Source organism: Bombus pascuorum, chromosome 6 (assembly GCF_905332965.1).
Source record: "Bombus pascuorum chromosome 6, iyBomPasc1.1, whole genome shotgun sequence".
NCBI lineage: Eukaryota > Metazoa > Arthropoda > Insecta > Hymenoptera > Apidae > Bombus > Bombus pascuorum.
In genome coordinates this window covers 5,712,244-5,738,679 of record NC_083493.1, presented here as the reverse complement: position 1 = coordinate 5,738,679, position 26,436 = coordinate 5,712,244, and the positions used below count along the sequence as shown (strand labels likewise).

At 27.9% G+C, this 26,436-nt stretch overlaps 7 protein-coding genes across 13 annotated transcripts; 3 read left to right on the top strand and 4 right to left on the bottom strand.

Moving 5' to 3' along the window:
- The first annotated feature begins 29 nt into the window (after positions 1–29).
- LOC132908204 (delta(3,5)-Delta(2,4)-dienoyl-CoA isomerase, mitochondrial) lies at positions 30–1,842 on the top strand. Its single transcript, XM_060961994.1, has 7 exons — positions 30–171; positions 345–495; positions 567–655; positions 725–852; positions 944–1,224; positions 1,332–1,458; positions 1,545–1,842. Exons 1-7 carry the CDS (start codon positions 120–122, stop codon positions 1,641–1,643), a joined length of 927 nt encoding a protein of 308 aa, XP_060817977.1. The 5' UTR covers positions 30–119; the 3' UTR covers positions 1,644–1,842.
- Positions 1,216–2,897, bottom strand: LOC132908213 (dynein regulatory complex protein 8-like). 3 transcript variants are annotated; one of them, XM_060962004.1, is made up of 4 exons: positions 2,830–2,897; positions 2,471–2,711; positions 2,147–2,357; positions 1,801–1,974 (listed from the first exon to the last, which is right to left on the bottom strand). In XM_060962004.1, the coding sequence occupies exons 1-4, from the start codon at positions 2,837–2,839 to the stop codon at positions 1,849–1,851; spliced, it is 588 nt and encodes a 195-aa protein (XP_060817987.1). In that variant the 5' UTR covers positions 2,840–2,897; the 3' UTR covers positions 1,801–1,848. The 3 variants fall into 3 exon arrangements, with proteins under 3 accessions (XP_060817988.1, XP_060817987.1, XP_060817986.1); XM_060962005.1 differs by lacking the exons at positions 1,801–1,974; positions 2,830–2,897 and adding an exon at positions 1,216–1,480 and having other exon boundaries at positions 2,471–2,823; XM_060962003.1 differs by lacking the exon at positions 2,830–2,897 and having other exon boundaries at positions 2,471–2,823.
- On the bottom strand, positions 2,867–9,606 carry LOC132908174 (cleavage and polyadenylation specificity factor subunit 1). The gene is made up of 20 exons (XM_060961903.1): positions 9,365–9,606; positions 9,077–9,291; positions 8,661–8,968; positions 8,334–8,584; positions 8,063–8,244; positions 7,691–7,981; positions 7,442–7,615; positions 7,209–7,346; positions 6,976–7,125; positions 6,756–6,917; positions 6,441–6,676; positions 6,049–6,259; positions 5,769–5,935; positions 5,459–5,702; positions 5,138–5,323; positions 4,819–5,067; positions 4,421–4,750; positions 4,077–4,350; positions 3,878–4,007; positions 2,867–3,792 (listed from the first exon to the last, which is right to left on the bottom strand). The coding sequence occupies exons 1-20, from the start codon at positions 9,531–9,533 to the stop codon at positions 3,606–3,608; spliced, it is 4,254 nt and encodes a 1,417-aa protein (XP_060817886.1). The 5' UTR covers positions 9,534–9,606; the 3' UTR covers positions 2,867–3,605.
- Positions 9,607–10,398: 792 nt separating this feature from the next.
- On the top strand, positions 10,399–13,174 carry LOC132908194 (general transcription factor IIH subunit 4). 2 transcript variants are annotated; one of them, XM_060961974.1, is made up of 7 exons: positions 10,401–11,386; positions 11,539–11,663; positions 11,783–11,988; positions 12,072–12,245; positions 12,322–12,408; positions 12,544–12,759; positions 12,850–13,174. In XM_060961974.1, the coding sequence occupies exons 1-7, from the start codon at positions 10,873–10,875 to the stop codon at positions 12,929–12,931; spliced, it is 1,404 nt and encodes a 467-aa protein (XP_060817957.1). In that variant the 5' UTR covers positions 10,401–10,872; the 3' UTR covers positions 12,932–13,174. The 2 variants fall into 2 exon arrangements, with proteins under 2 accessions (XP_060817959.1, XP_060817957.1); XM_060961976.1 differs by lacking the exon at positions 12,850–13,174 and having other exon boundaries at positions 10,399–11,386; positions 12,554–12,746.
- A 94-nt stretch (positions 13,175–13,268) lies between these two features.
- On the bottom strand, positions 13,269–15,296 carry LOC132908206 (cyclin-C). Of its 2 annotated transcripts, XM_060961996.1 has the most exons (5): positions 14,861–15,167; positions 14,683–14,789; positions 14,290–14,496; positions 13,914–14,165; positions 13,269–13,832 (listed from the first exon to the last, which is right to left on the bottom strand). In XM_060961996.1, exons 1-5 carry the CDS (start codon positions 14,890–14,892, stop codon positions 13,627–13,629), a joined length of 804 nt encoding a protein of 267 aa, XP_060817979.1. In that variant the 5' UTR covers positions 14,893–15,167; the 3' UTR covers positions 13,269–13,626. The 2 variants fall into 2 exon arrangements, with proteins under 2 accessions (XP_060817979.1, XP_060817980.1); XM_060961997.1 differs by lacking the exons at positions 14,683–14,789; positions 14,861–15,167 and adding an exon at positions 15,181–15,296.
- Positions 15,297–15,411: 115 nt separating this feature from the next.
- Positions 15,412–24,152, top strand: LOC132908198 (sprouty-related, EVH1 domain-containing protein 1). Of its 3 annotated transcripts, none has more exons than XM_060961980.1 (7): positions 15,412–15,558; positions 16,857–17,231; positions 18,032–18,353; positions 18,452–18,620; positions 18,833–18,894; positions 18,961–19,511; positions 19,731–24,152. In XM_060961980.1, exons 2-7 carry the CDS (start codon positions 17,212–17,214, stop codon positions 19,885–19,887), a joined length of 1,281 nt encoding a protein of 426 aa, XP_060817963.1. In that variant the 5' UTR covers positions 15,412–15,558; positions 16,857–17,211; the 3' UTR covers positions 19,888–24,152. The 3 variants fall into 3 exon arrangements, with proteins under 3 accessions (XP_060817963.1, XP_060817964.1, XP_060817965.1); XM_060961981.1 differs by having other exon boundaries at positions 15,419–15,558; positions 18,869–18,894; XM_060961982.1 differs by lacking the exons at positions 15,412–15,558; positions 16,857–17,231 and adding an exon at positions 17,596–17,911.
- Positions 23,902–25,772, bottom strand: LOC132908220 (adrenodoxin-like protein 1, mitochondrial). Its single transcript, XM_060962018.1, has 4 exons — positions 25,205–25,772; positions 24,989–25,040; positions 24,620–24,867; positions 23,902–24,394 (listed from the first exon to the last, which is right to left on the bottom strand). The coding sequence occupies exons 1-4, from the start codon at positions 25,311–25,313 to the stop codon at positions 24,291–24,293; spliced, it is 513 nt and encodes a 170-aa protein (XP_060818001.1). The 5' UTR covers positions 25,314–25,772; the 3' UTR covers positions 23,902–24,290.
- Between the last annotated feature and the right edge of the window lie 664 nt (positions 25,773–26,436).

The window sequence follows — 26,436 nt, the reverse complement described above, 5'->3', positions numbered from 1 at the left end:
CCGCGAGTACCAACCCACGTTCTCGTTTCTCGAAAATCACCATAAATCTGTAACAAATAGTTATAAAATGTAAAATTAATAATTATTACTCTTTGTTCTTGCCGTATTATTTTACAAGTATGGCTCTACTAAATACGACACGCTATTGTTTAGGAAACGTTGTAAATACACGTAAGAGCACATTATAATTCTATTAATTATACAATGGACTAATAAATTTTACTAAAAACTACTTTTTAAACTATCTACATATAAATTATAATTTTAGCTTAGTACTTTGAACTGCTCATACTAACAGGTGTTTTTTTTTAAGAATGTTAAGCTACAATATATGACTTTTTTAGGAATTCAATACGCTTATAAAATGAATTATTCTAATATCAAAAGTCTTGATAAATATAAGACTTTAGCAATATCAGTACCCAAAAAATGGATTTATATGGTACAGTTAAATAGACCTGAAAAGCTTAATGCGCTAAATGATACTATGTGGAGGTATATATTTCTATTAAATCTTAATTTAGTTACATCTGAGGTTTGATATATTTAATTTGGTGATTGTACAGAGAATTTAAGATTTGTTTCGATCAACTAGCTACAGAACCAGAATGCAGAGTAATAATTTTGTCAGGTGCTGGTAAAACATTCTGTGCAGGTATTATATTTCATTTTATAAATATTCAATACAGCTGAAAAAGAATTTAATACCAGATAAATGTTGTAGGTATTGACCTACAAGATGTAATGAAATTTGGTCAAGATGTGGCAAAACATGAAGATATTGCACGAAAATCCAAAATTTTACAATTAAGGATCAAAGGGTATCAAGAAAGTTTTACTGCAATAGAAAAGGTTGTATGACTGTATTCAAAGTTAATTTTTAATTACTTATGCAGCGTTTATTAATATTTCTTTCTCCTCTTTTTTTAAAATTATCTTCTAGTGCCCAAAACCAGTGATTGCAGCCATACATGGTGCATGCATTGGAGGTGGTGTTGATATGATATCTGCAGCAGATATTCGCTATTGTTCTTTAGATGCATGGTTTCAAATAAAGGAAGTTGCTTTTGGAATGGCTGCTGATGTTGGTACATTGCAACGATTTCAAAAAATTATAGGTTCTGACAGTTTAGTAAGAGAACTTGTTTATACTGCAAGGAAATTTTCAGCTGCTGAAGCTTTACAACAAGGTTTTGTGAGTCGTTTACTTGATAATCAAGAGAGGTAAAAAAATGTTTATATTTTATACAAATAACAAGATAATGAGATCTTGATTCTTGCTATTTTTGAGAATAAATAATTCAGTTAAAGATATATCTTCTTCTTTTTAGTTTATTAAATAGCTCACTTGCACTTGCAGAAGAGATAGCAAATAAGAGTCCAGTTGCAGTGCAAGGTTCAAAATTAAGTTTAATTTATTCAAGAGATCATTCTGTACAGGAGGGTTTGGATCATATTGTAAGCTTCAATATTTCTCCACCTGCAATAACAATTATTTATATATATATATATTTATACATCTTTTCTAAATTATATTTTAACAGGCTATGTATAATCAAAGTATGCTTCTAAGTGAAGATTTTGTAGCTGCCGCTGTATCACAAGCTACCAAAGGTGATCTACCAATATTTTCTAACTTGTAAAATTAAAATTTTGTGATACGTATTATATATATAATAATATAGGCATACAAGGTAAAAGTTAACATGTCCTTTCAAAGAAAGAATAAGAAATATGTTTTATACTTTTATAATTATTTTAATACTAACACCTTTTTTTAATAAATTGTACTTCCTTTAATAAATTGTTAATTCAATAAATTATACAATTGTATTAATCAAATTAGTGTTAAACAAGTGTCTGGTAAGTTAATAAAAGACTGTCCAATCTAGGTTTTTTAGGCATAACTTCTAATTTAGCAGCATCCAATGCATCCACAATGTAATATACATTGATCTCATCAGGTATTTTTACCTATGTATAAAAAGTATAGAAGAATATTCTATATTTTATTTTAATTACATATTTTAATTTCAATTCATTTATATCTAAATTTGAATATAACAGTTTCACCATTTTTTATGGTAGGTATTCTGTAATAAAATTATAAATATAATAGCATATATTAAAAGGTATCAATACATACGAGCAATAAGTTAATATAATGTTCATAATTAATTTTTCTTGTTTGTGGATCACATGCAATAGCCATCATGTTACTTATTTCTTCTTTTGAAAATGGTTCCCCAATTTCCATCATAGCTTTTTCTAGATCTTCTCGCATAATATATCCTCGATTTTCGGGATCTAATAATTGGAAAGCTTTTAATAAATCTTCTGGTTCTGCTGGTTTAAATCTAAATAGAAATTCAAAATTAATAGCTTTGAGATTATATATATATCAAGAATGTAAATATTACAAGTCACAATTTTTTATTTTTAATAAAACTAAAATTTATAAGAAACTTACTTGCGTTCATTAATAGCTTTAGACATATATTCTAAAAACTTATTTAATGGCACACAATTGTTTACTACATCTTCTACTTCAACTTGTATTTCTTGTAATTCTGCTTCGGTGATAATACATCCTAATGCCCTAATAATGGTTCCCAAATCTCTAACGTCTATTTCACCAGTCTTTGCAGTATCAAATATATCAAATATTTCACACAGTCTTTTCTCCAGCAATGTTGGTTCTAAAACTGGTACTGTATAAAAAGTATGTGTTAGATATGAAAATATATGAAAAATGTATAACATAAAATTACAATAAGCAAACAATATAAATTAAATAATAATAATAATAATAATAATACGATATATTACATTGCGCCATTATATTTTTGTATCTCTTACATAAAAGTTATATGGTAAACTATATTTTATTTACAGTCTTTTGTAAACATACATACATGTATAAAATTAGCTTTCAATAATTGTTTGATCAATATAATGTTGCAGTACATACATTTTTACACACCTATACATTTTTATGTATGTGAAATCAACCTTCCCCTCTCATAATAATGTATAATATTTTATATACCTATAATCTATAAATTATACATACATCGTGCAGATTCAAATCTCGTTAATCGCCGTAACATAATACTTTGTCTAATAGATTCTCGACTTGGTTGAGTTGCAAGTTCCTGTACTGCTGATTCCATTATATATTTTAAATTTTAATTCGAATTCGTTTTGAGAGTATACCAAGTTATAGAAATATAGAAAAGATTTTAAATGTACTTCAATCTTTATAAAAATTTATTGCCTAAATTAATATTGTACACGTTTCCTTGACAAAATAACTCGTGAATTTAGCAAGTTAAAAAACATTACATTCATGATTTGTACAAAATTCATTTAGTTAATGTATTTATATACACTCACATTCGTTATAATGAGTTATATTTAAATTTCAACTATGTTTACAAAAATCTTAATTTAACCATGTATGTTTTATGAAAAGTATAAATATAAGTAACTATTATTATTTGGAGTAGGAAAACTATTCCTTCAGTTAAATTTTTCACCATTCAAGAACCAAATGGAAGAATCTTTAAAATATTCTTCTTTTGAAATGGTGAAAAGGCACTATCTTAAAAATGAGCCGTTTGTCGATCTATCTCCGTAAGATCTTCTATTATTTCTTGTACACGTGTTCCAATCTTTTTTGCTACGTCTATCTTTTCATTGTTAGGTAAATAAAGATAACGCCAGACTAAGTCACCATCAATAATACCCCTCGCAGGATTACCTTGAGTTCGAATATGACTTTTATAAGTACTAAAAAAAAATAAAAAATAATGAAATGCAATAAATATTTATTATTTAAATGTTAATAAATAACCTTTTTTAATATAATAATTACCGATATGCTTTGGGATTTAAACCAGCAATGTGGCAAATGTGTGTTACCAGAACATTTTGTAACATAAGTAATCTTCTATATGTTTTTTCTGGTACAGGTAATATATAACCAAGACTACCATCAAGTGATGCTAACAAAATAAAATTATTACAACTCTATTCAAATATTTAAGTAAGAAAATTTTTTAAGTTTAACTCACCATACATGGTAACGTGTCTTTTATCTGCACCAGAGAAATGCTTTTTATCATTTGCTGGATCTGAAACTCTGCATCTTATACGAAAAAATGTGTTTACTTTCTGTCCAAGATGAAAATCAGCTTTTCTAATTAATTTTTGTCCTCCAAGACTTTCTCGCGATTCTGGTTGATACATAAATAAAGCCATATTACTTTCACCATCAGCCACAAGAAATCCTAAATTAGTACTGTCAATTAAGTATTCAATAGTATAAACTTCAGCTGGCCTGAAATCCTGAGAAAGATATTCTTTTAAAAATTTCCCTACTGAAGAAATACAAAATTACAAAAACACTTGTACTTACTCTACTGACAAGAGATAATGTTCTATATTCTTCTTGAAATCTTAATAAACTAATAGATTTATATACATCAGCTATTAAAATTAAGCTTTTAATGCTTAACATTTGATGAATGTAAATTTGTGTATCTATGAAAGCAACCCCAACAAGATCATTATCTTTCAATTGCCAAATATAAATTTTTTGGCCAACTGCTGACACTAGAAAGCCAGATACTTGTGTAATTGCAGTAATCGGACCTTTTTGTTCTTTTGCATAAATTTGTTTGAATCTATTTTTTGTTAAAGGTTGACCAGGTTCAGGTACAACTTCAATTATATCAAATATAAGTATCTATAAAATAAATCTCTAAATAAAATCCAATATATATTTAATGCATTTCATATAAAAGTAAAATTCACCCTTCCTCTGCTTGTAATATCTTCACCATAATTATAATTTGTTCCCAATACTATGTAACCTTTTAAACCAGATCGTGTACCTTCATAAGCTAGAGAAACGTTCTTTAAACAAGTAACATGTTCCCACTGATCAAGTTCAATTTTAGTATTAGGAATAGTTTCCCACGAAACAGGTGAAAACAACACTATTGAAAATTGTTCTTGTGAAGGGTAAATAAATCGTTCTGGTCGTTCTTCTTCTGTAAATTCCTTAAAAATAATAACAAAAGTTATTTTTATTTTCGCGATTTTATTTTGGATGTTACGCTTTTATCTATACCTTATCTTCACCATTGAATCTATAATAACTTTTAAGTGGTTCAGCTATACTTGTTATGACACAGTAAGTTTTACTTTCAAGATGATATGTAACAAAATGTGGTGTACATCGTAATGGTACTTTTCTAACAGGCCATGGAGCATCGTATGATAAATGAGTTGGTAAAACACATATTCTCAATTCTTCCTAAAATTAAAATATAAAATGTACACCTACACTCTAACTTAATTTTAGTAATTATAATAGATAATAATTATATAGATAATAATTATTAATCCTAATAATAAAAAATATAAATTATATTAATCTGAATAATGATACCTTTCTATTGAAATATAGAAATCCTTGTGGACAATTTATATTATTAAAAGGTGCAAATGAGGTAACAGGACCATCAATACCCATTGGATGAGTACGTAATTCACCACGTCCTGTAAGAAATATCCAATGAGGATAATCACTGCAAATAAATACACCATTGTATCCAGCGATATTACTAAAATAACGCATCATGCAATGTCGAGTTTCATTCATCATAGGTATATCCTCATCCCTTGGTTTTGGCCTATGAAAGAAATTAATAATTACAAATCATGAAAATAAAAACACTACAATTAAAAAAAATATATACCTTAACTGTCCTGGTATTATACCATGATCTAATTTTTTAAATCTTAATTTTAAATGACCTTTTGGATATCTATATGCTTGATAAATCTGAAGTTCAGAATCAAGTCGTACCAACAGCATTGGTCTATTTCCATGATGACCCAATGCTACTATTAAAATTTCTCGCACCTAATTATGTGTTATTGAATCAATTCATAGTTAATTAATTAATTATATTTTCTATTTAATTTTATGTGTATGTTAAAGTATAATATTAAATTCAATTAGATTATTTACAATACCTGCATTTCAGGATTAGGAATTTCATTTACAGGCGTTGTTTGTAATGTTGTAGATTCCATACTATCATGTAACACATATTGTCCATATCCGAAATTGCGGATAAGATAGGATAAGCGTAAATCAGGAAGAGAATAAATTTCTAGCGTTCCGCTGTCTCTATATACTAATAACCAATATGTTGGTTTTATCTCTTGTAAATGTTTTTGCCACCTATATATGTCAAGAATATTTAAATCTATATTTTATTTTATATATATTTAAATTTATATTTTAATATGAAAAGAATATAATATACTAAATTGAATATTTTAAATATGTTATGTAATAATATGTATATGTACATGTATTTAATATAATATTAGTGAATAACTTTGAATTAAAATAAACTTACCAAGGAGTTCTTTTAGATATCCCTTCAGATGTTTTAGTATGCGATGGTGTAGGCATTTGGAAAGCTGGTGCATCACCATACAGTAGATCATCTTCATTATCAATATTAGCAACAATAGGTGGTTCTTCTATATTATGTTCTTCTTCAGGTGCTTCATCTTCTATATTTTCAGGTAATTGTGTTGTAAATATTCCGCTAACGTCTCTATAAGCACATAATGCTTCTATTTGAGGACGCTAAAATTTGGATAAAATAAGAGTTAATCAAATACTACAATAGAACAATAGTAAACACATAATGGCATTATAAACTTACGAATAATAAATTGGCTGCTTGAGCATGCAATTTTGCAGTTCCGCGTCCTTCTCTCAGAGTCAATAACATGACTTGTCCATCTTCGGAAAGTAATGTCACATAAGGATCTGCACAGCTTGCATGTACAATTGGACATCCAAGATCTATGGGCATGTGTTGAATCTGTAATTGTGATATGAATGTTTATATTTAAGTATAATTGGAATAATATTGTATGTACCTGTTCAATTCCTTGTAGAAGGCGTACACCCATTTGAGTAACTTGCACTATGTATCTATTTGCACCAAGATTTCCAGCAAATATTGTACTTCCTTGTGTACTGAATCCACTTTGATCTACTTCATTAATTTCTTGACCAGTTTGCAGTATCTAAATATAAGATATTTTAATCTTAAACAATATATTATTATATTTAGAAACTCAAAATTATGGCTACATAGAAAGTATAGTACCATTGTTGAATCTTCTTGACTTAGAATTAAAAAAGCATGACTTCCTTCTGCTTCCGGTCTTATTTGTTCATCGTTATTTAATGTACCAATAACAGTCCACATATCTTCACATCCTGGCAATTCAAATGTAGTAACAACCTGTTTTAAATGTAAACAGTATTTTTATCATATCTTGTAAAATATTTGAATTTAAATAATTCACAAATTATTCAAAGTATAAAACAATTATTTACTTGAGGCCGAATAGAACGTTGAAGGACACAAAGCGCCCCATTTTTACCATATCCAGAAGTTGTGACAAGTTCAACATCAGGATCTTGATTATGTGAAAATTCTTCTGATAGAAAAGCTGGTTCACCCATAGATATGTTGCCACATGGACCAATATTTAACAAACTATCACAAACCTGCAAGAATTTAAGTGTATGTTTGTAATACTTTATTGTTTTCAATCAGTTATTTGTTATAATATATAAAAATACTTCAAATATATATGATGTGATCTGGATGGAAGTATGCGTTTCTCTCTCGCTTCCATACACTTCCAATTCTTCTGGATCTTTTATATCTAATACATCAGATGCCATCCAATCTCCTATGAAATCTTGTTTTATTTTTTTTGCTGGAGTTTCTTCAGTTTCATTTTCTTCGAGCATTATTTCGTTCTCATTCGTATTTTGTAAATTTTCTGGTTCTTTTTCAGTAAATCTTAATAACAGTGAGTTACCAAGACGTGATCCCAGAAACAGATAATTATCTTCACACATGCACACCTAAGTTTTATGATATTTTATACAGGGAAAGATGTTTTTATATAAAGTACATAAAATTAAATTAAATTACGTTATGCTTACACATGATGTTAAAACACTTGCTGCAGCTTTGTCAAAATGGAAACCTCTTACTGAACGCATACTATCCGCAAATAAGGATAACACATACAATTCTCCACTTTTTAATGAAATAACTAAACGATCTGAAGATATAAATGCAACTTGTGAACCTTCTAAGCTTATTTTTACTCCTTCTTGTGGTTCTATAATAGTAGAAGAAGATATTAATAAATATTAATAAAATATTAATAAATTTAACTGTATTTTGAAATATATATTATTTAATACCAACTTAATGGAAAATTTGTACTGGTTTCTGCTAGACTATTTAGGGATACTCCATAAGGTGGTATACTTTGATTTAAATAAATAAGAGAATTGACTGCCATAATTAAAGTACCACCAAGTGGTTTCTTCACTGGTACTGCTTGATAGCAATCAAATGGTAAATTTGACACAGACCAAATTATAGGGTGCACTCTTTGTTGAATATTTAATGATATTGCAACCATAGCACAAGTATCTTGTCTAACTGCAATACGTCTAAAATTTTACATTATATTTATTATTTTATTAAAAGTTGAATCAAACAAGTTCAAAAACATATTTAAAATCTTACCCAGAAAATGTCCTTACTGGTTCATATAATATTAATAATGTTGGTTCATAATAACCATGTAAGAATTGTAAATCTATTATATTATCCATTTTCTCTTCTAAGCTTTTTAGTACAATCATATATGATGATAATATAGGAGTTTTATTGGATAACGCTTTTGAATTATCTAATAAATCTCCATCATCAAGACTTGGATCTTTCTTGAAAGGTAAGACAACTAATTTTCTACCATATATTAACATTACTGCACATCTACCTTCAGGATCTACTCTAACTATTGGAATATGATGATGATTTGTCCACCCATCCTAAAAAAATGATACAAATAATTATGTCATGTTTTGGATTTGCAATTTATTTTTTATTTTAAAACATATATGTTTTAAATATTTTTTAAATATTACAATGTTAATTACCCGTATTTCTTCTTCTTCAAAGTAATGTAAAGATACTGTTCTAAGGTCATGTGTATCTTGATCATACTCTACAACTGATAATTTTGCATCACGAAAGCTTAACAAAAGAGAATCTCTTTGAGATCCAACAAGAGTTACAGCTTGCATTGACATTATGTTTCCATGTAAAGTATATTGAGATAAACATTCTAATTTCATTTTCGGTGGACGCGATTCTAAGAAAAGTAATATTTAACTACGCTATTTAATCTGTTTCTTTTCAAATAACAAATAATTAGTTGAATATACCTGTGTATTTTTCTTTCTTTGTTATATCCACATCCGGAATTAAACGAAATATTCTAATAATATTTGCGCCAGCTACTACGAGACATTTTTCTGAACGATTAAAGAAGTAACACGTTATTGCGTGCTCTACTCCTGTAGCCGGATGAGTACTTTTACATATCGAATACATTTTGTTATGACATTACAAAATCATATTCTATAAAGGTTAGTATACACAGTGCAATACTTCCTTTATTGTTGTATGAAGTATGTACTTACATATTTTGTATTCAGTGTTACATGCTATTTGATATAACGTACCACTACTCAAATACAAAATGCACTACTTCCAATTTATAACTAGTTGCATGTAACTATTATGAACTGGTATAGACCTGTGATTTCCTCTAATGTGAATATCTTGTATGATAATAGGGTAAATTCTAGCGCTGCGAATTTAACTGTATAGCAGCGTAGCCGAGGCAACGAACAAAAGTTATTTAATAAATTTATTGATTAAATGTCAAAATTATTTATCAGTAACAACTGATCACTTTCAAATTTCACATTTATTTTCGTGACCGTGGGAAAAATCATTTACCAAGGCATAAATTGTTCGCTTTCTAATACTGTAAACCCCAATCAAATTAATGTTTATTAGCATTAGTTAATAAGAATTTGTCTTATTGAATAACAAATAAATTGGCTATTCAATAGATAAATGGGCTACTCTGCAACCTAAAAACAGGGAGTATCGTTAGAACATTGAACCGTTAGAACTGTCACACTGAGCTCAGTCTAAATAAATTTTATTAAAGCGCAAATCTTTGTTAAAGTAGTCAATCTATTATAAATATTCATTTTTAAATATAAATTATTTTTCAAGTTAATCTTTCTCGTTGTGTATTTTTTCATTCAAACGTTCAGTTAATTTTCTAATTGTTTGAAGTTATAACGCGACCAGTTACAGGCTGCAACCGCGCTAAATTCCCCAAAATCTTGGAAAGATCACACAACATAACTTACAGTCTACAGTTTATGATTCCAAGTTTATTAAATATAAAAAATAAACGTAATTATTGTATTACTTTTGTTAGAATTTTATTTTTACCTAATAATTTAGCTATAATCATAATTTTCTGAAGTACGCAAAAATATGAAATTGCTTACTTTTGTAACCAATAAGATTAAAGAGAAATAAAATAATATTTATAATGAATTTGCGTATCTTTTATATATTTTATGTTATGTCTTAAACCAAGCTGTTAAGTGTGTTAAGCACCGCGAGAACGGTGGACGGTAAATTGTAGAAAAGATACGAGATTGTAGATATTAATTTTGTAGTATAATATTATTTGTGTGATTTGTTAAGATAGTTTATATTATTATCTATGTAAAAGCATAAATATAAATATATATTTATACTTAAAATTAAATACAAATAAAAGATATTTTTTTATATTAAATATAATAAATATAAATATAAGTATTATTCGATGTTGTATATAATTCTTCATTAAATATAAAAAATGTCAAATACAATAAGTGGAAAAAACTTGTTACGACCAGCTGGATTGCAATGTAAAAATCTTCAAGAATATTTAAAATCACGTCCACCAGAAGTATTAAACAAATTATATCATAATCCTCCAATTTGCTTGGCTGTGTTTCGGGAATTGCCAGTAATAGCAAAACATTATGTTATGCGATTATTATTTGTTGAACAACCTGTACCTCAAGCAGTTATTGCCTCGTGGTGTTCTAAACTTCATTTTGAGGAACATCAAAAAGTAGTTTTGATACTAAATGAACTTAATGTATGGAAAGAAGCATCAATACCAGGTGGACTACCTGGATGGATTCTAAATACTACATTCAAGAAAAACTTAAAAATCGTTCTTTTGGGAGGTGGAAAACCATGGACAATGTCAAACCAATTAGAAACTGATAGTAAACCTAGAGATGTTGCATTTTTAGATTCATATGCACTAGAAAGGTGGGAATGTGTTTTACATTACATGGTTGGTTCACAACAGCAAGAAGGTAATCTAGTTTGATTAAAGAGAGTGTTATTATTTATGTGTATATTCTTTCATATATTAATGAAAAATATTTTAAAATATATATATCTTGATATTGAAAATATATCTTTTTAGAACTTTGATATGAATAATTACTATTATTTTATATTATAGGTATATCTGCTGATGCTGTTAGAATTCTTTTACATGCTGGCTTGATGAAGCGAGATGAAGCTGATGGAAGTCCAGTTATTACACAAGCAGGTTTTCAATTTTTGTTATTGGAAACTGCATCGCAGGTATCTAAACATAATTATTACCTCTTCTCATGCTGTTAGTAAACTAAGATTAAATTTACCAAACAAAAGTAAAAATGTGTAAATTTTATGCTATATTTATTACTTTAAATACATTGTAGGTGTGGTATTTTATTTTACAATACCTAGATACAATAGAAGCAAGAGGACTTGATCTAGTTGAATGTCTTACTTTTTTATTTCAATTAAATTTCTCGACACTTGGTAAAGATTACAGTACTGAAGGAATGTCCGAAGGTCTGTCAACATTTTTACAACATTTAAGAGAATTTGGTTTGGTTTATCAAAGAAAACGAAAAGCTGGAAGGTAAAATGTAACATTTCTTTTTATTAAAATAGTTTTAATTATTTAAGATAAATAATAATGTTATATTAAATGAATATTTTTAGATTTTATCCCACAAGATTAGCATTAAATATTGCAACTGGACAAAATAAACCATTGTCTAGAGATCCAGAGAAGGAGGGTTACATTGTTGTTGAAACAAATTACAGAGTATATGCTTATACAAACTCGAATTTACAAGTAGCTTTACTTGGATTATTTTGTGAGATGTTATATAGGTATGTATTTGAAAAAGTCAAATACTCCCTATTGATTGACACTTCTTATATAAAGCTTAAATTATTTTGTTTATAGGTTTCCAAATCTGGTTGTGTCAATATTAACAAGAGATTCTGTACGTCAAGCTCTGAAAAGTGGAATTACTGCTGCCCAAATTGTAGGGTATGTCTTTATTCAAATAATTCTTATATATGTATATATTATTATTATATATATATATATATATATATATATATATATATATATATATTATGCTATCAAAGTAAACAATTAATTTAAACTCTGCTATATCAACAGTTATTTGCAGCAACATGCTCATGGTAAAATGATAGAAGCAGGTCCTCCAGTTTTACCACCAACTATAGTAGATCAAATTAAATTATGGGAAAATGAAAGAAATAGATTCATATTTAGTGAAGGAGTTTTATATAGTCAGTTTCTTTCTCAAACTGATTTTGAAGTGCTTAGAGATCATGCTCTTTCTACTGGAGTACTAATTTGGCAAAACGAAAGGTTTGTTTCTATATTAAATATTTTATTTATATATTTTTTAAGAATTAAATAAATAAATGTTTACTTTAATGAAATTTTTTGTTTTTGTAGGAAACGAACTATAGTAGTTACGAAAGCAGGTCATGACGACGTAAAAAAATTTTGGAAACGATATTCCAAAGGTTCCAGTTAGTACATCAAGAATAGTGCTAGAAAATTATTGTTTACAAACAATTCATATAGTAAAATTTCGTTTTCAATTACAATTATTTTTCCATTTTTAATATTTGCAAGATAAATGATTCATTAAATATTTTGTTATATGCTACAAAGTGTATAAAGTATAAATTTAAATATTATAAATGAAAAACAAAAAAATGTAAGAATATAAAAATCTAAGTCATTGAAGGTGAAAAATAAATATGATCAATTTTTATCAATTTGTATCAATTATTTATTAACATCTTAGGTTATTTTAATGAAGAAGTTTAACCACTGCCAACTAAAAATTAACAATTCGTCGTAATAAATTACATAAGCAAATACATATTGTATATTGAGATTTTTAAAAAGAATCTAATTTTGTTCTCATTATATAGTTACAGATTATCTGCGTGTACACAATATCTATAATTTTGAAACTTATTTTCTATTTAATAAAATATAAATAATTTGATAAAATATACAAGATAATTTTTATTTATTATAGCTTTGTTTAAAAAGATAATGTAAAAATATGATGGAATATTCAAAAATTAATACTAAAAATTAATACAAAATAAATAAATTCTTTTGTATGTAATTTAAATTTGTTTAACGAAAGAAAAGATATTCAATTTTTTTAATGGAGTATCAGTCCCAAATATTAGATGATAAAAGAACTTGCTGTCAGTGCTGTGGTGGCGATGGTGTAGGTTTTGGCATTTTAGATAATAAACTTTGAATTTCTTTTTTTTCATCGTATGTTTTCCATAGTTCATATAAATTAATGATGTAACGTGCGATCTCTTGAATTTTTTCCATATCAGCATTTAATTCAGCAAACCATGCTTTTAAATCTTTTTGCAACATGACACAAGCTATTTGTAAACATCCTAAAAATATTTTCAATGATATATCATGATATAAAAGATATAATGCATCCTATTATTAAAGTACTCTTTATATTTTCCTACCAATAGCTATTTGGTGTGGTGGATATAATAAACATACATCTGTACGTAAACTATCATTAATTATACGCCAAGCCAATGTAAGTAATTGTTCATCTGGCCCTGCATCTTGAATGAGGATTAATAAAGGTCGATACGGTTGATATACTATTAAACAGCAATCTAGATGTTCCAGAAGATAAAATTCACATTCTGAGATATGGCTTCCACGATAAGGAAATTCTTGAGAATAGGCATAATTGAATTTATTCTTTACTGAAATATACAATAATATTCACATATTTATTAATCACATATTTTTTTTCTTTGATATAGACTTATTTCATTTGATATTTACCTTATTCTATTTATCACATATAATATACGTACAATTACGTACCTACAGTTTGACAAGCTGCAATTAATCTATTGTGAGAAATAACTCCAAATTCTTCTACCTTTGAAGCTAGAAAAACTGATGTAGGTGCTAATAATAAAGGGTCTATACACTTTAAGCTGTTACGAGCATAAAATCTTTTAAAATAAACAGTTGCTGTGGCTATAACTTGTTGTCTTAGTTTCAACTGTTCACCCAATACTTGTATTACTGAAAAAATACAGAAAATACTTATTCAAATTATTTAATAAACAGATATATAAGCACGTGATGTATATAAATGATACAAATACAGTTACATTGAACTCATGGTATAACAATATTCCCTAATCTTCGTAATATTAAGTCACATTGACAACATTTTGGATTAACTGGCTAATCGAACGTTTAGCTTACGATTAGAAAAAAAGATGAATAATTTTTGATATTCTTCTTCTGTGAAAATTGAAAGATCATGTTGTCGTTCTCGCACTAAATCCTGTTTATCCAGAAGCCATTGTTGACTAAAAGCATGAAGTATTTATTTGTATTATGAAATAAAATTGCAAAATAAGGGCTTATGAGAATATCTTACTAATGTGAACTTTGCCAAAAATTGCCAGCCATATTAATATCAAATTAATTGCCGGAAAAATAAGCAAGTTGTATATCACTGTAAACGTCTCTCGATTAGTTCCAGATTCTAAAATATGCCGGTTTGCATTTATTCATTTAGTTGTTATTTACTTTAGTCACTACATATTTATAAAATTTAGTACGAACATCACAAATGTCAACATATTTTCATGGTCACTCGTATTATTTAAATTTATATTTTCTAAAACAACTTTAACGTGATTTAAGTAATCTTGTGTTTGAAAATTTACCAATTTCAATACATTTAGTGACTTGTACCTATTTGATGCAACATTTCTTCATGTCGTCCCGTCAAATTTCCCTATGTTTTCTGCAACGCTATTTGTTAAAAGTTAACCTCCGATAACTTAGATCCATGGTTAGATCCATGCTAAATCCTATACCAGTAACTTTTTAGTACCGGAAATACTTAAGAAGCCGTTTTCCCGAATGTAACTGATAATGCAACGCGGTACAAATAGAAGTTTTAATATCTCAGATATAACATACTTCTAAAACTTTTCTGATATTTTACGTGATAAAATATATTACACAGTACATGTTTTGTGTAAAATAAACACACATAAAATGACTTAACTAAAGAAAAATATGGATCAATGTTTCTTTCTACGCGTGGGAGTATGAGGATGAAGTAATGTATGTATGTTTCACGTCGTCAACACTTATCGATCATTAATTGTAATAATTAGTTAATTTTTTAAAAATAAATTAAGAAATTGTTTAAAATTATATTACTATAATTTAACATTTGTTTCATGAATTTGTATACTGTTGTATACTGTTTATTTTCATTGTTTATCGTATTTTAAATATACTCTATAGACGTCTCTTTTTTTAACAATTATGAAATGTAGTGCTTAAAAGTTTTATACATCTGAAAATTATTTAGATAAATTTAATTTAAAAAGAAAATTAATTAAATTAATAATTAATTTTTCATTTATTTTATAATACTTCAAGTGTTTTAGTTTCACTTTTGTTTTTTATTTGAATTATTCTATAAAATCGATATTTTCATTTATTCAGTTACTTTATTAATATAACACGCTACTAAAATTACTGACATTTTTCCTTGAGCTTCTTTATGAAAATAGCATATATACATATACATGTATGTATATTAGTTTTTAAACGTTTTTTAAATATCATTGAATTCTGTATCTATAAAACAAATCAAGCATTATATGGTACATATAATAAAAATTTGTTCTATTATCGATTCATATTTACGGTTTAACATCGACTAGATAAATGTACTGGAAAATGAACGCTTCAAGTTCAGGGACGTATTTAAATAAGGATACACTAACCGATAGAAGTAACAGAGTCAATACCGCGTTTTATAAAATAAGTAACTCAGTATTAGATTATATGACATTATTATATATATGGTAACATCTTGTGATGTACATTAATTGCTAAACTATAATTAGTAAAATATAAAGTTAAAAATAACATATAGGTATTATTCGTTAATGTTTGATATAATATAGGAAATCGTATAGTAGTTTAATAGAATGAGATAAATATGTAACAATTTATAAGAGATTTTTATCAGAAAGTTAAGAAATTATAATGCAAAATGATTTTTATGTAAATTTTATGGAAAAATAATGTCACACGAGAATTCAAAGGCTTAAAGCACGATAAAATTATATAATAAAGGAGGAAAAGGATTATAGTGAAATATTTGATAAGTAATAAAATAATTTCGCAGGATTATGAGTAACTTAAACGTACATTGTCCGCCATAGAGACGTTAGCGCGCTTAATTATTAACAAGACTGTATGGGCAGCATCGATGAATGAATCCTGTTGCGCAGACCGGTAGCTTTCATTGTAAAAGCGTCGATAGCTAGCATATAGTTAGTCAATTTTACGGGGTGAATGTCGATGCGCGAGTTTTTGGCCAGTATAGTTTTTTGTGATTTCAGTGAAGAATCGGAACGAAAGAAGTTATACGGTACGATTATATTTTGGCAAAATGATTGATATTTCAATTGTGCAAGGTGTATTGGAGAAGATACAGAAAAAGAGATGTTTTCGAAACGAAAGCGACGGTCGGTAAAACCTAAAGGGAGCAGGCGTGGACTGCGAGTTCGAGTCGGGCGTGGGGATGAACTCTACGGGGAATGCGAGAGGGAGGAGGACTAGGGCGCTTCCTGTGGTTGGCACTAGCCTAAAAAAGCTCCATAAACAGAATCGTGGCCGAATGTCTTTTCAATGCAACGAAAATGGTGAAGTGTGGGAAAAAGTGGGCATTGAGTAAAGGCTTCGACAGCTCGAACCATGACAGAGGCGTCGGAGGAGTAAGTAATATTACAATGTCTGTGATACTTTCTGACGATTGTTCCGCTCCGAAACCTGAAATGTCCGTGACTATGGCTTAAGTTTTGTGCTCCTTTGATATCACGTTTACAGTGCGGCACCTGACAGTTCTGTCTGACCTCGTCCTACTCATTCTCCTGTCAACATTTTCGACACTTATCAATCATTGTATTTCAATTTCCTCGAATTTTACATGATCCTTCAAACGATTCTTCCCTTCTTAGAAACGTGTCATGATCGCTGAACACCTATAAAAATTTACACAAGTAAACGTATGATTTCGATTCAAGTGTTGGTGTGTTATCCTCTGTCCGTGTAGGGGTGACCGTTCATTCATTAAATCGATGTCAGCGCGTAACATCTGCTATCTCGTACATAATAGCGATTCTTCGCTTTCGCGTACATGTCGGTCTTGCGCGTTTTTACAATATCTTTAAACCAATCTCGATCTTTTATTAGTTACAATATTTCTTACTAAGTGTAAATTTATGAATAAAATTTCATTTCCTATAAACCTTATGTGACAGAAACAAATTCTTTATACAGCTGTGTAATATTGTTAATTAATATTTAAATATATTATTAGCTTTGTTCGTGATAAAAAAATAATAATGTAAAACGCCATAAATATGGTTTTACTTTGCATTAAATAATATTATATGTAAGTTTTAAATATTGTTTTAAGAAATTTTTTAAGAAATTTATAATAAGTATGTTTATGTTAAAAAGTGTTATTGTTAATTAGTGGTCACTTTGTAATTTCTTGAAATTTTATTTTTAGTGGTAACTATTTGGTGAGGGTTCGTGCCCAGGTAATGACAAGGGATGATAGTTCAGGTGGTTGGGTTCCTCTAAGTGGCGGTGGTTTAGCAAATGTTTCGGTTAGACGAAGACCAACTTCTTCAGGTGGACATCAGTCTAATAATACCAATGCATCTGGTATTTCTACTACAACTGTCCCTATTACTAGCAGTATACAACCTGTATCAACTACAAGTGTTACTAATACCCAAAGTCATGGATCTTCTAACAGTTCTCCACCTGGTGCAACTAAGAAGATGCATGAGTACCTTATTTATGGGAAACGCATCACTGATCAATCAGTAATATATATATATAAATATATTTATTAGTATTTTCAATATATTGTAGTATGTGTATTTGTTGTAAAATATGATACAGAGTTACTTTCTTTTCCTAGGTTGTTCTTAGCTGTACAATTAAAAAAGATTTCGAATATAATAAGGTAATGCCAACTTTCCATCACTGGAGGACAGGAGAGAAGAGGTTTGGATTAACATTTCAAACAGCTGCAGATGCAAGAGCTTTTGATAAAGGCGTTCGTACAGCTGTTGAAGAATTGTTAGAAGGTAAATTGTTAATTTAACTGTAGGATCTACTTCCATTATAACGATAGAATTAATATATCTTACAATATAATGACATAAATTTTTATTAATTTTACTTTTTTGCTACTTTTTGTGGAATGTACAAATGGTAAGGATACCAATGTTATTTTAAATATTAACTTATAAATGTTTACTTCAAATAAGGTTTTAACAATATATTTTCTATAATTCAGGATTGACCAATACAACATTATATGGCAACTCGTTAGATGTTGGGGATGAAGATGTTTTTATGGTATGTTATTTTGAAAAGAAATAGATAAGATATATCAAAACATTTAAAATTGAATTTATTTCACAGACTTTAAATTTACCTGTGGAACCACCAGAACCACGTCCCTCATCGGATACACCTCATGGAATAGTACGACTGTCCAATTATCATTCCCAGTGTTCAGATCTTCCTGATTCACATAAACCTATTCATTATATTGGTGGACCATCTATAAAAGTGCCACCATCTCAGCATCCTTTGGCATCAACTGAAGATGTTGGATCAGATAGCTACTCTTATGTGCAGCTCACAACGCTTAATCATGAATACTTATATCCCATCATCGGTGATCATAAAGGAGACCGATTAAATAGACATAATACCGGCAGTTCTTTGAAGAAACCAGATATTATAGTATCCCAACCTTCTAAAAATACTATGAAACGTAATGTCCGATTACGATGTAAACATTGCCAAGAGCTGTACACAGAGCAGCACAATCCTAGGGGGTCCTGTGAATACGCACCTGATCCTATTAGACGAGGAATCGCAAAAATTTCGTGTTTGTCTTGTGCTCAGGGTATGTTATACCACTGTATGAGTGATGCTGAAGGTGATTTTACCCAGAATCCTTGCAGGTGAGTAAAATTTTTGCTGATATGTTTGTCTAAGCTATTTTTTTCGATTCTTTAGAACCACTTTCTCAGTTGTATCATAAAGAAGCTTTCACATGTAGGTTTTTGATATCTATAATGTATTCGATAGTTATTCAATAAGTAAATTGTTATTATTTACTTTTGGGATGATTATCAAGACATAGCTAAGAATACATTATAAATCAATATTGAATTGTGCAGTTGTAGTACAGAAGAAGGATGTGGACGCAGATGGTTTGGTTTGGCATTATTATCACTGATCGTTCCTTGCTTGTGGATTTATCCTCCACTAAGAGCTGTTCATTGGTGTGGCACGTCCTGTGGAATGTGTGGAGGACGTCACCATCCGATGGAATAACTGGAGGAACCCTTTGATATCTCTGCTTCATACTCAGTTGAATCAACTAATTTTTCTTCATCACGAGGTGCTGTGGCTAATGTGTATGAATGTCATGATCTGAGTATGGGCCGTTGTCAGAGGTATCAAAGGGGTAGACAACTTCCAGTACATGCACTTATCCATCAGCGTCATCTCTGAAATAATTTGTTTTTAAAAAAGAAACAAAAAAATAGGAGCGCAAATTATCGCATTTAGCCCTGAGATCATGTATATTCCATACATTTTGTATATTTTATTAGCAAATGCATTATTTAGACACACCTGTACATTAACAATTTGAGAATGGACGTCGTTTAGTATTTATTCTGAATGATTGGTCCATAATAATATTATCTGGACTGACCAAGTATTTGTGATACATGGTGCACATTGTGAGAATTCAGTCAAGAAAAGAAATGTAATTTGTTATTCCCAGTTTGAAAGCTAGTTTTCACCTCGTATAAAAACGATAAAGAAAATGTTTGCTATATTATAAGATTAAATTCTGCTGCTATTATCAAGAAGGAGGATTAGACAGAAATAAATTAAAAGTCTTTTTTTATTATAAATAAATTAAAGATATTATTTATTAATTTGTACTTTATATTGTATTTCGAATTTCGTGAAAAAAAATAAAAATGTGTAAAATTTTATACACATAAAATTATACATATTACTTAAAATAGCTTTATCTTTCCTTTTTTTTTGTTTTTAAAGTAAGATTTTGTATATTTTTTGTATATCTGAATCCAATATTGTCAATATTGACAAATTTGTTTTTTTAGCATTTTATATAATTTTATTAGAAAAAATAATTTGAATCAAATTCAATTTATTTTTATTCAAGTACAGATTTTGAATCTCTTTTGGTAATTAGCACAAACTGGTTGGTAAAAGTTAGTTGCACTTTCACAAATATGTATTGAAATTAATGACTAAAAATTGTATCATGTTTTATAAAGAAATTATACGATCATTCGGGAATGATTGTGAATATATGTAGTAGAATATAATTTTGTTTATATATTACTAACATGCAATTCTGTTCTTAAGGACCTTTTGTATTGTGCTCTTTGTATTTACAAAATATTAATATTTATATAAACTACATAGTCAGTTATCTGTTAAATGGAACTTCTTACGCTACTATGTTGGCACAGTGTTAAATGCTAAATAATATCAGTATTTACTATTTACTAGCATGGTACTTTTAGTACTACCAATTTTATTGTTACTTCATGCACAATGAAGATAAGTATAAGAAACTTTAAGTACATGTATTGTCAGTTTGAGGCTTATTATGTATATTGGAATATATTTTCAGTTTAAAACTAACTATATCTATATTGAAGGATAGTTCTATGTAAACTTGGTTTGCATAAAATAGATTGTTTACAGAGACGTGAAACTTTCTATTTTATAGTGTATTATAGTTCTTTAAGATACCTATACATACATGTATATGGCATTCTTTAAAAGATTCTGATTTATTGTATTATTTGCATACCTAATTATTTTTTTAACTACATTAGTAATTAGGAGGTAATTCGTTTCATTCTATATATTTTACAATAATTGAATGATATGAATATATCATTGTTGCATATTTAGGAGAGTAAGATATTTTTAAAAGAAGGACGTGGTTGGTTTTTAGCAATAATTCCGCTTATCGATGATCTGATTATGTATGCTTTATAAATAATTGGCTTTATAAACCATAATGTGTGGTTTTAAAGGTTTATTTGTTTTAAGAATCCATATTTTGTATTCAAATTTTAGTTGACAAAGAATTAATTCTGATCTCATTAAATTGCTATAAATCTTTAAGCGCAACACAAAAGCATAGTTGTTTTCTGGTTCATACTACATAATTATAAATGGTAATGCAGAAAAACTAATAATTTAAAATTGAAGCTTTTAAAGTGACATGATAGATAGAATCAATGAACATGATCTAAATGTTGTAGGGTGTTTTTACATCATTTTTGAAATACAATTTCTAATACATATGCGATAAAGTCAGATGCTGCTTTGGAATAACAGTAAATTAATTACTAAATGGTTTGATTAATAAGACTTTTGCAGACACACTTAATTAATTTAAAAGGAGAAATATGTATTTTAAAAACATACATAAAGAGAAGAATTAATTATTATTGTTCAATAAGTTTCATTATGTCTTACGTTTCTAGTCCAGTAATAATAATTTATGTGTTTAGTTCATTTATTAATTAAAACTTTTTTTATGTCAAAATTGTCTTATGCTGAAAATCTTAAGTCATGTATGTATAAATCTTGTATATCTGTGCAGTTAATGTAGTTTTATTAACAAATAGTTAAAATTATTTGACATAATGTATTATTTGACGTAATGTATTATACATATTTAATCTCAATTAATTTTAATTATTTTATTTCTCTTTTACTTTTAATTCGATCTAAAATATTTTTTATATTTCTTATTTAACATTAGATATTAAAATATCTCTTATTTATAAATTTACTAATCTTATATGACATGATTAAATGCTACAAATTGCATTGGCATAACAAATCTTATATCTGCTTTTGTGAGTTGATTACTTCATGATTATATTTAATGATATAATATTTTATCTCTCTGAGCTTCATATCATTTTTTAATATATATATACATATATATGAATGCTGTGGTTTTCTAATGTTTCTAATAATTTTATTATATTTGTTTACTCTACAAATAACTTGTAAAAACCTACAAAATTTAAATAGAGATGGACAGAGGACAGAAATATCCATTTAATAATGGATTTAATATCTCTAGACAGCAACACTCTCTTATTCATAAAGTCAATTTTTATATTACAATATATTCGTTTTTCATATATAAATATTTCACTAATAAATATAATATAGATCTTAGTTTTGAAAGCAACAGTTTTGTGTTGTATAAAATAAGGTACATTTAATATAACTACTAAATTAAATTTAAATATGTACATGCTAATTCTTTTAACAGAAGAGCAGGAGAGTATTAAATACAACTTATAATAAAGATGCTTCCAAGAAAATAATGATCTTTCATTTTGATAATATAAAAAATTGTATTTATACTTTTACTTAATAAGCTCAGGGAGATATACAACAAAAGTGGTATAATTAGGCTTCCTATATACAATATGCGTTTATCGTAAATCGATTAATATCAGTCGGGATTTATTTTATACAGGAAATTTTATATAAAGATCTTTAGAATTACAAATTCACAAAATTCGAAAGAATTTTATTTACAAATTTGCAAACTATGTAAATATTAAATTGTTTACTGCCATAGAAAATCGATAGTTTAATTTTGATATCAAACAAATTTTTTATTTTTACTGATTCAAAGTATTCCATTGATACATTATATAATGTAGACAGTTTCTTTCTGTACAATATTTAATTAAATATCATGACCCGTTTTTAGTTACAAATAAGTACAAAAAATTATTTTTTCAATAAGTCCGTTGTGATGACTCATACCAAATGAGAGATACATATATAATCATATTTACAGTGTAGTTTTGTATGACATTGTGTGAATGTATTTCTATTTAAATTCTTTTACTTATGAAGTATGACTGTAGGTTGCGATTGATCTGAGATATTATAACGTGTCTATAATTATAGTGATCAATAATGAGCAGAAAATATAAATAAATATAGTTTGTACGATAATTATATGACAATGTTGATGATAATAATTATCGACACTGATATGTGTGGATGCATGAAAAGAAGCGCAAGTTGCGTAAGCATATATAACGAGCTAATGAACGTGGGAACGTATGCACATATAGAGAATATGTATACACAAAGTTATTGTGAAAGTTGTCAAACTGGGAAAATGCATAAAGGTGGTGCCTGCCAGAAATGGGAAACATGTAAACAAATTAGTGGCAGTGCTCAAAAACGATCAGTTTGCAAAAAAACTTATAGGGTATTTTCACTGATAATGTAAATGCTGCAAGATTAACAAATACAATTTTAATTTACAGATTCATTATATCATAAATGTTTAAATCTTGTATCATTGTAATTAAAAATATGTATCATAATCCAAATGTATAAGAAATAAATATATTGTATCATGACAAAATGTCATATAAATCAAGTTTGTTGTTCTAAAAGTTTATGAAATACATTTATGAAGTACATTCTGAAAATATGTTTTCATTAATCACTGATCACTAAAATAAGAAAAAAAAAAAAAAAAAAAGAAAGAAATAACTTATGTGTTACATAATATTCAATTTATATTAAACTTACATTTTATATATAATGATATATAAATTTACAATTATACTAATTGAATGAATAAAATATGTACATATTAAGCTAAATACAAAGGAAAAAATTTATTAATGTGGAGCTGGTGTGTGGCCATCTACATAGAAATTTCTTGTTGCTTGAGGCAGTTCTAATTCTATACCATCTAATTCTTTCGTTAATATAATTTGACAACCTGAAAATATAAAATTGTTTCAACATTTGATCAAATTTATACATTCACACTAGATGAGTGACATATGTGTCATTCAGGTTCCTTTACTAGAATCTGGATCACACATGTATAAGTTTTTTGATTGTGCTAAAATGCTCCAATTCTGGTGTCAGACTGAGCTCCAAATTCCTCAGTGCCAATGTGTTAATATTAAATATTATGTATGTCAAACTTATTTTTGCTTACCTAATCTAGAATTTTCTTTTAAAAATGGAGCTAAATCTAATAAATCCTCCTCTTTTTCTTCAGCTGTTGGGAGTTTATCCATGTAATCATGATGTACATATATGTGACAAGTGGTACAAGCAAGAGATGCTTCGCAAGCACCTTCCATTTCAATTCCATATCTATGTGCTAAATATAGTACATTATCTCCCACTTTCCCTTTTATAGGTATTCTTTTTCCCATTTTATCAATAAAAGTAACATTAACACTATAAGATTTAAAAGATCATATTAGTTAAGATCTAACACGATAAAATCTTTATTTTTTCATTTTTATATGATAGAGTTATAATATTTATATATAAGAAATGTATATGTAATTTTACCTACATATCAGCTTCTGATTTTGGGTCTTGCATTTCATATTCACCATGAAAAGAATCTGAAAAATATCCATTAATCAGGTAAAATAACCTTTTTTTGGGCTATTAAAATATATACTTCAGACATTAAGATTATTTGTAGCAAATAATATTTATATATATATATATATATATATATATATATATATATATATATATATATGATTAATAAAATTATAGTTACATTCCGACGTATGAATATCGAACTTTGATATTGTTATTATCTGATTCCTTGGTGAAAATGATCTTTTTATTAGATTTTTCCATGCTGAAAGCCTCAGAAGAAGTGTCATTTTTATATAATTTTAATTCTACGTTTTTAAATAATGTTGTGATAGTACCATGCACATTTTACAAACAAAATACTTTTATTTCATTGATCATAGAAAAGAAAGATCGAAAACTTGTAGTAAAAACCATAAAGAGATTGCAAACGTCAGTGTTAAATAAGTACACACTATTGTTTTATATTATTACTAGATATTCAAAGAAATTAATTTTTCCTTAGCTTATATATAAATTAATTAATACTAAATTAATTTTTCAAGTGGAATTTGATTTTGGGTTGAATTTCACTTTAGTGGTCTAAAAATTATAGACTTTCTTTATTTAAAATCTTGTAATTTTCGACGTGTAAAATTTGAAAATGTAATTTTTAAGTTGCGGAATCTACTAGTTCAAAAATCATGACTATGTCAAACTGAGGATTTTTAGGGTATTTTGTTACGTTAACGCCATATTAGTTTCTATCCATGCTTAATCCAATGAGTGGATCGCATAGTTAACATCTGATTGGACCGTATAAGTGAGCATTCTCATGCTCTCGATTTTCGCTTATCTTATTCAAAAATGTATCTTTGGATCGCTCCCATCAACGATACCATTATATTGATGTTGTTATATATAAAAATTCGCGATCGGCAAACTAAGCGTCATGGCAGCGACTTCTTTTCTTCATCCAATCCTTACCTGACCGCCAATTCGATTTTGTTTTTTGGATATGCAAACTCTCGGAAGCTGTAGTTAAAGTCGCTAAAAATTAGTTTGTACTGACGTAAAGAGGTTGGAAAATAAGTTTTAGACGAAACCAAAGTCAAACTCGTTTACCTACACATTCTACACTGTGACTGATTCTTTTATATACGTATCCTTTTGCAATCAATCAGGTAACACCAAACATATGCAGAACATGTTCAGCCAAACACATTTGACTTACTGCGTCAAAATAACCGCCACTCGCGTGCAGTCAGTAACTCCACAGACTCTACTTATTGGACGAATCATGGATAGAAACCAATATGCTGCCAATCTAACTTGTAAAATACCCTATAAAGACTCTGTGATAGATAGTCATAACTTTAAAATCAGTGGATTCCGCGCCTTAAAAATTGCAATTTAGTATTCTATACATTAAAA

Coding starts and splice junctions, on each gene's coding strand:
- LOC132908194 (XM_060961974.1), top strand. CDS start 10,873: ATGTCAAATACAATAAGTGGAAAAAACTTGTTACGACCAGCTGGATTG. Junction 12,246..12,321: donor TTTTGTGAGATGTTATATAG/GTATGTATTTGA, acceptor TTTTGTTTATAG/GTTTCCAAATCTGGTTGTGT. Junction 12,760..12,849: donor CTAATTTGGCAAAACGAAAG/GTTTGTTTCTAT, acceptor TTGTTTTTGTAG/GAAACGAACTATAGTAGTTA.
- LOC132908204 (XM_060961994.1), top strand. CDS start 120: ATGGCTCTACTAAATACGACACGCTATTGTTTAGGAAACGTTGTAAAT. Junction 172..344: donor AGGAAACGTTGTAAATACAC/GTAAGAGCACAT, acceptor TGACTTTTTTAG/GAATTCAATACGCTTATAAA. Junction 1,225..1,331: donor TTACTTGATAATCAAGAGAG/GTAAAAAAATGT, acceptor TCTTCTTTTTAG/TTTATTAAATAGCTCACTTG.
- LOC132908206 (XM_060961996.1), bottom strand. CDS start 14,892: ATGGCTGGCAATTTTTGGCAAAGTTCACATTA. Junction 14,166..14,289: donor TGCAGCTTGTCAAACTGTAG/GTACGTAATTGT, acceptor TGTATATTTCAG/TAAAGAATAAATTCAATTAT. Junction 13,833..13,913: donor ACCACACCAAATAGCTATTG/GTAGGAAAATAT, acceptor AAATATTTTTAG/GATGTTTACAAATAGCTTGT.
- LOC132908220 (XM_060962018.1), bottom strand. CDS start 25,313: ATGACACTTCTTCTGAGGCTTTCAGCATGGAAAAATCTAATAAAAAGA. Junction 24,868..24,988: donor CCAAAATCAGAAGCTGATAT/GTAGGTAAAATT, acceptor TAAATCTTATAG/TGTTAATGTTACTTTTATTG. Junction 24,395..24,619: donor AAAAGAAAATTCTAGATTAG/GTAAGCAAAAAT, acceptor TTATATTTTCAG/GTTGTCAAATTATATTAACG.
- LOC132908213 (XM_060962003.1), bottom strand. CDS start 2,763: ATGTTATACATTTTTCATATATTTTCATATCTAACACATACTTTTTAT. Junction 2,358..2,470: donor AAAGCTATTAATGAACGCAA/GTAAGTTTCTTA, acceptor ATTTCTATTTAG/ATTTAAACCAGCAGAACCAG. Junction 1,975..2,146: donor ATTATATTAACTTATTGCTC/GTATGTATTGAT, acceptor TTTTATACATAG/GTAAAAATACCTGATGAGAT.
- LOC132908174 (XM_060961903.1), bottom strand. CDS start 9,533: ATGTATTCGATATGTAAAAGTACTCATCCGGCTACAGGAGTAGAGCAC. Junction 8,585..8,660: donor CCAGTAAGGACATTTTCTGG/GTAAGATTTTAA, acceptor GTAAAATTTTAG/ACGTATTGCAGTTAGACAAG. Junction 4,751..4,818: donor ATATTACAAGCAGAGGAAGG/GTGAATTTTACT, acceptor TTTATTTTATAG/ATACTTATATTTGATATAAT.
- LOC132908198 (XM_060961980.1), top strand. CDS start 17,212: ATGACAGAGGCGTCGGAGGA. Junction 18,621..18,832: donor TGTTGAAGAATTGTTAGAAG/GTAAATTGTTAA, acceptor TCTATAATTCAG/GATTGACCAATACAACATTA. Junction 19,512..19,730: donor TTTACCCAGAATCCTTGCAG/GTGAGTAAAATT, acceptor TGAATTGTGCAG/TTGTAGTACAGAAGAAGGAT.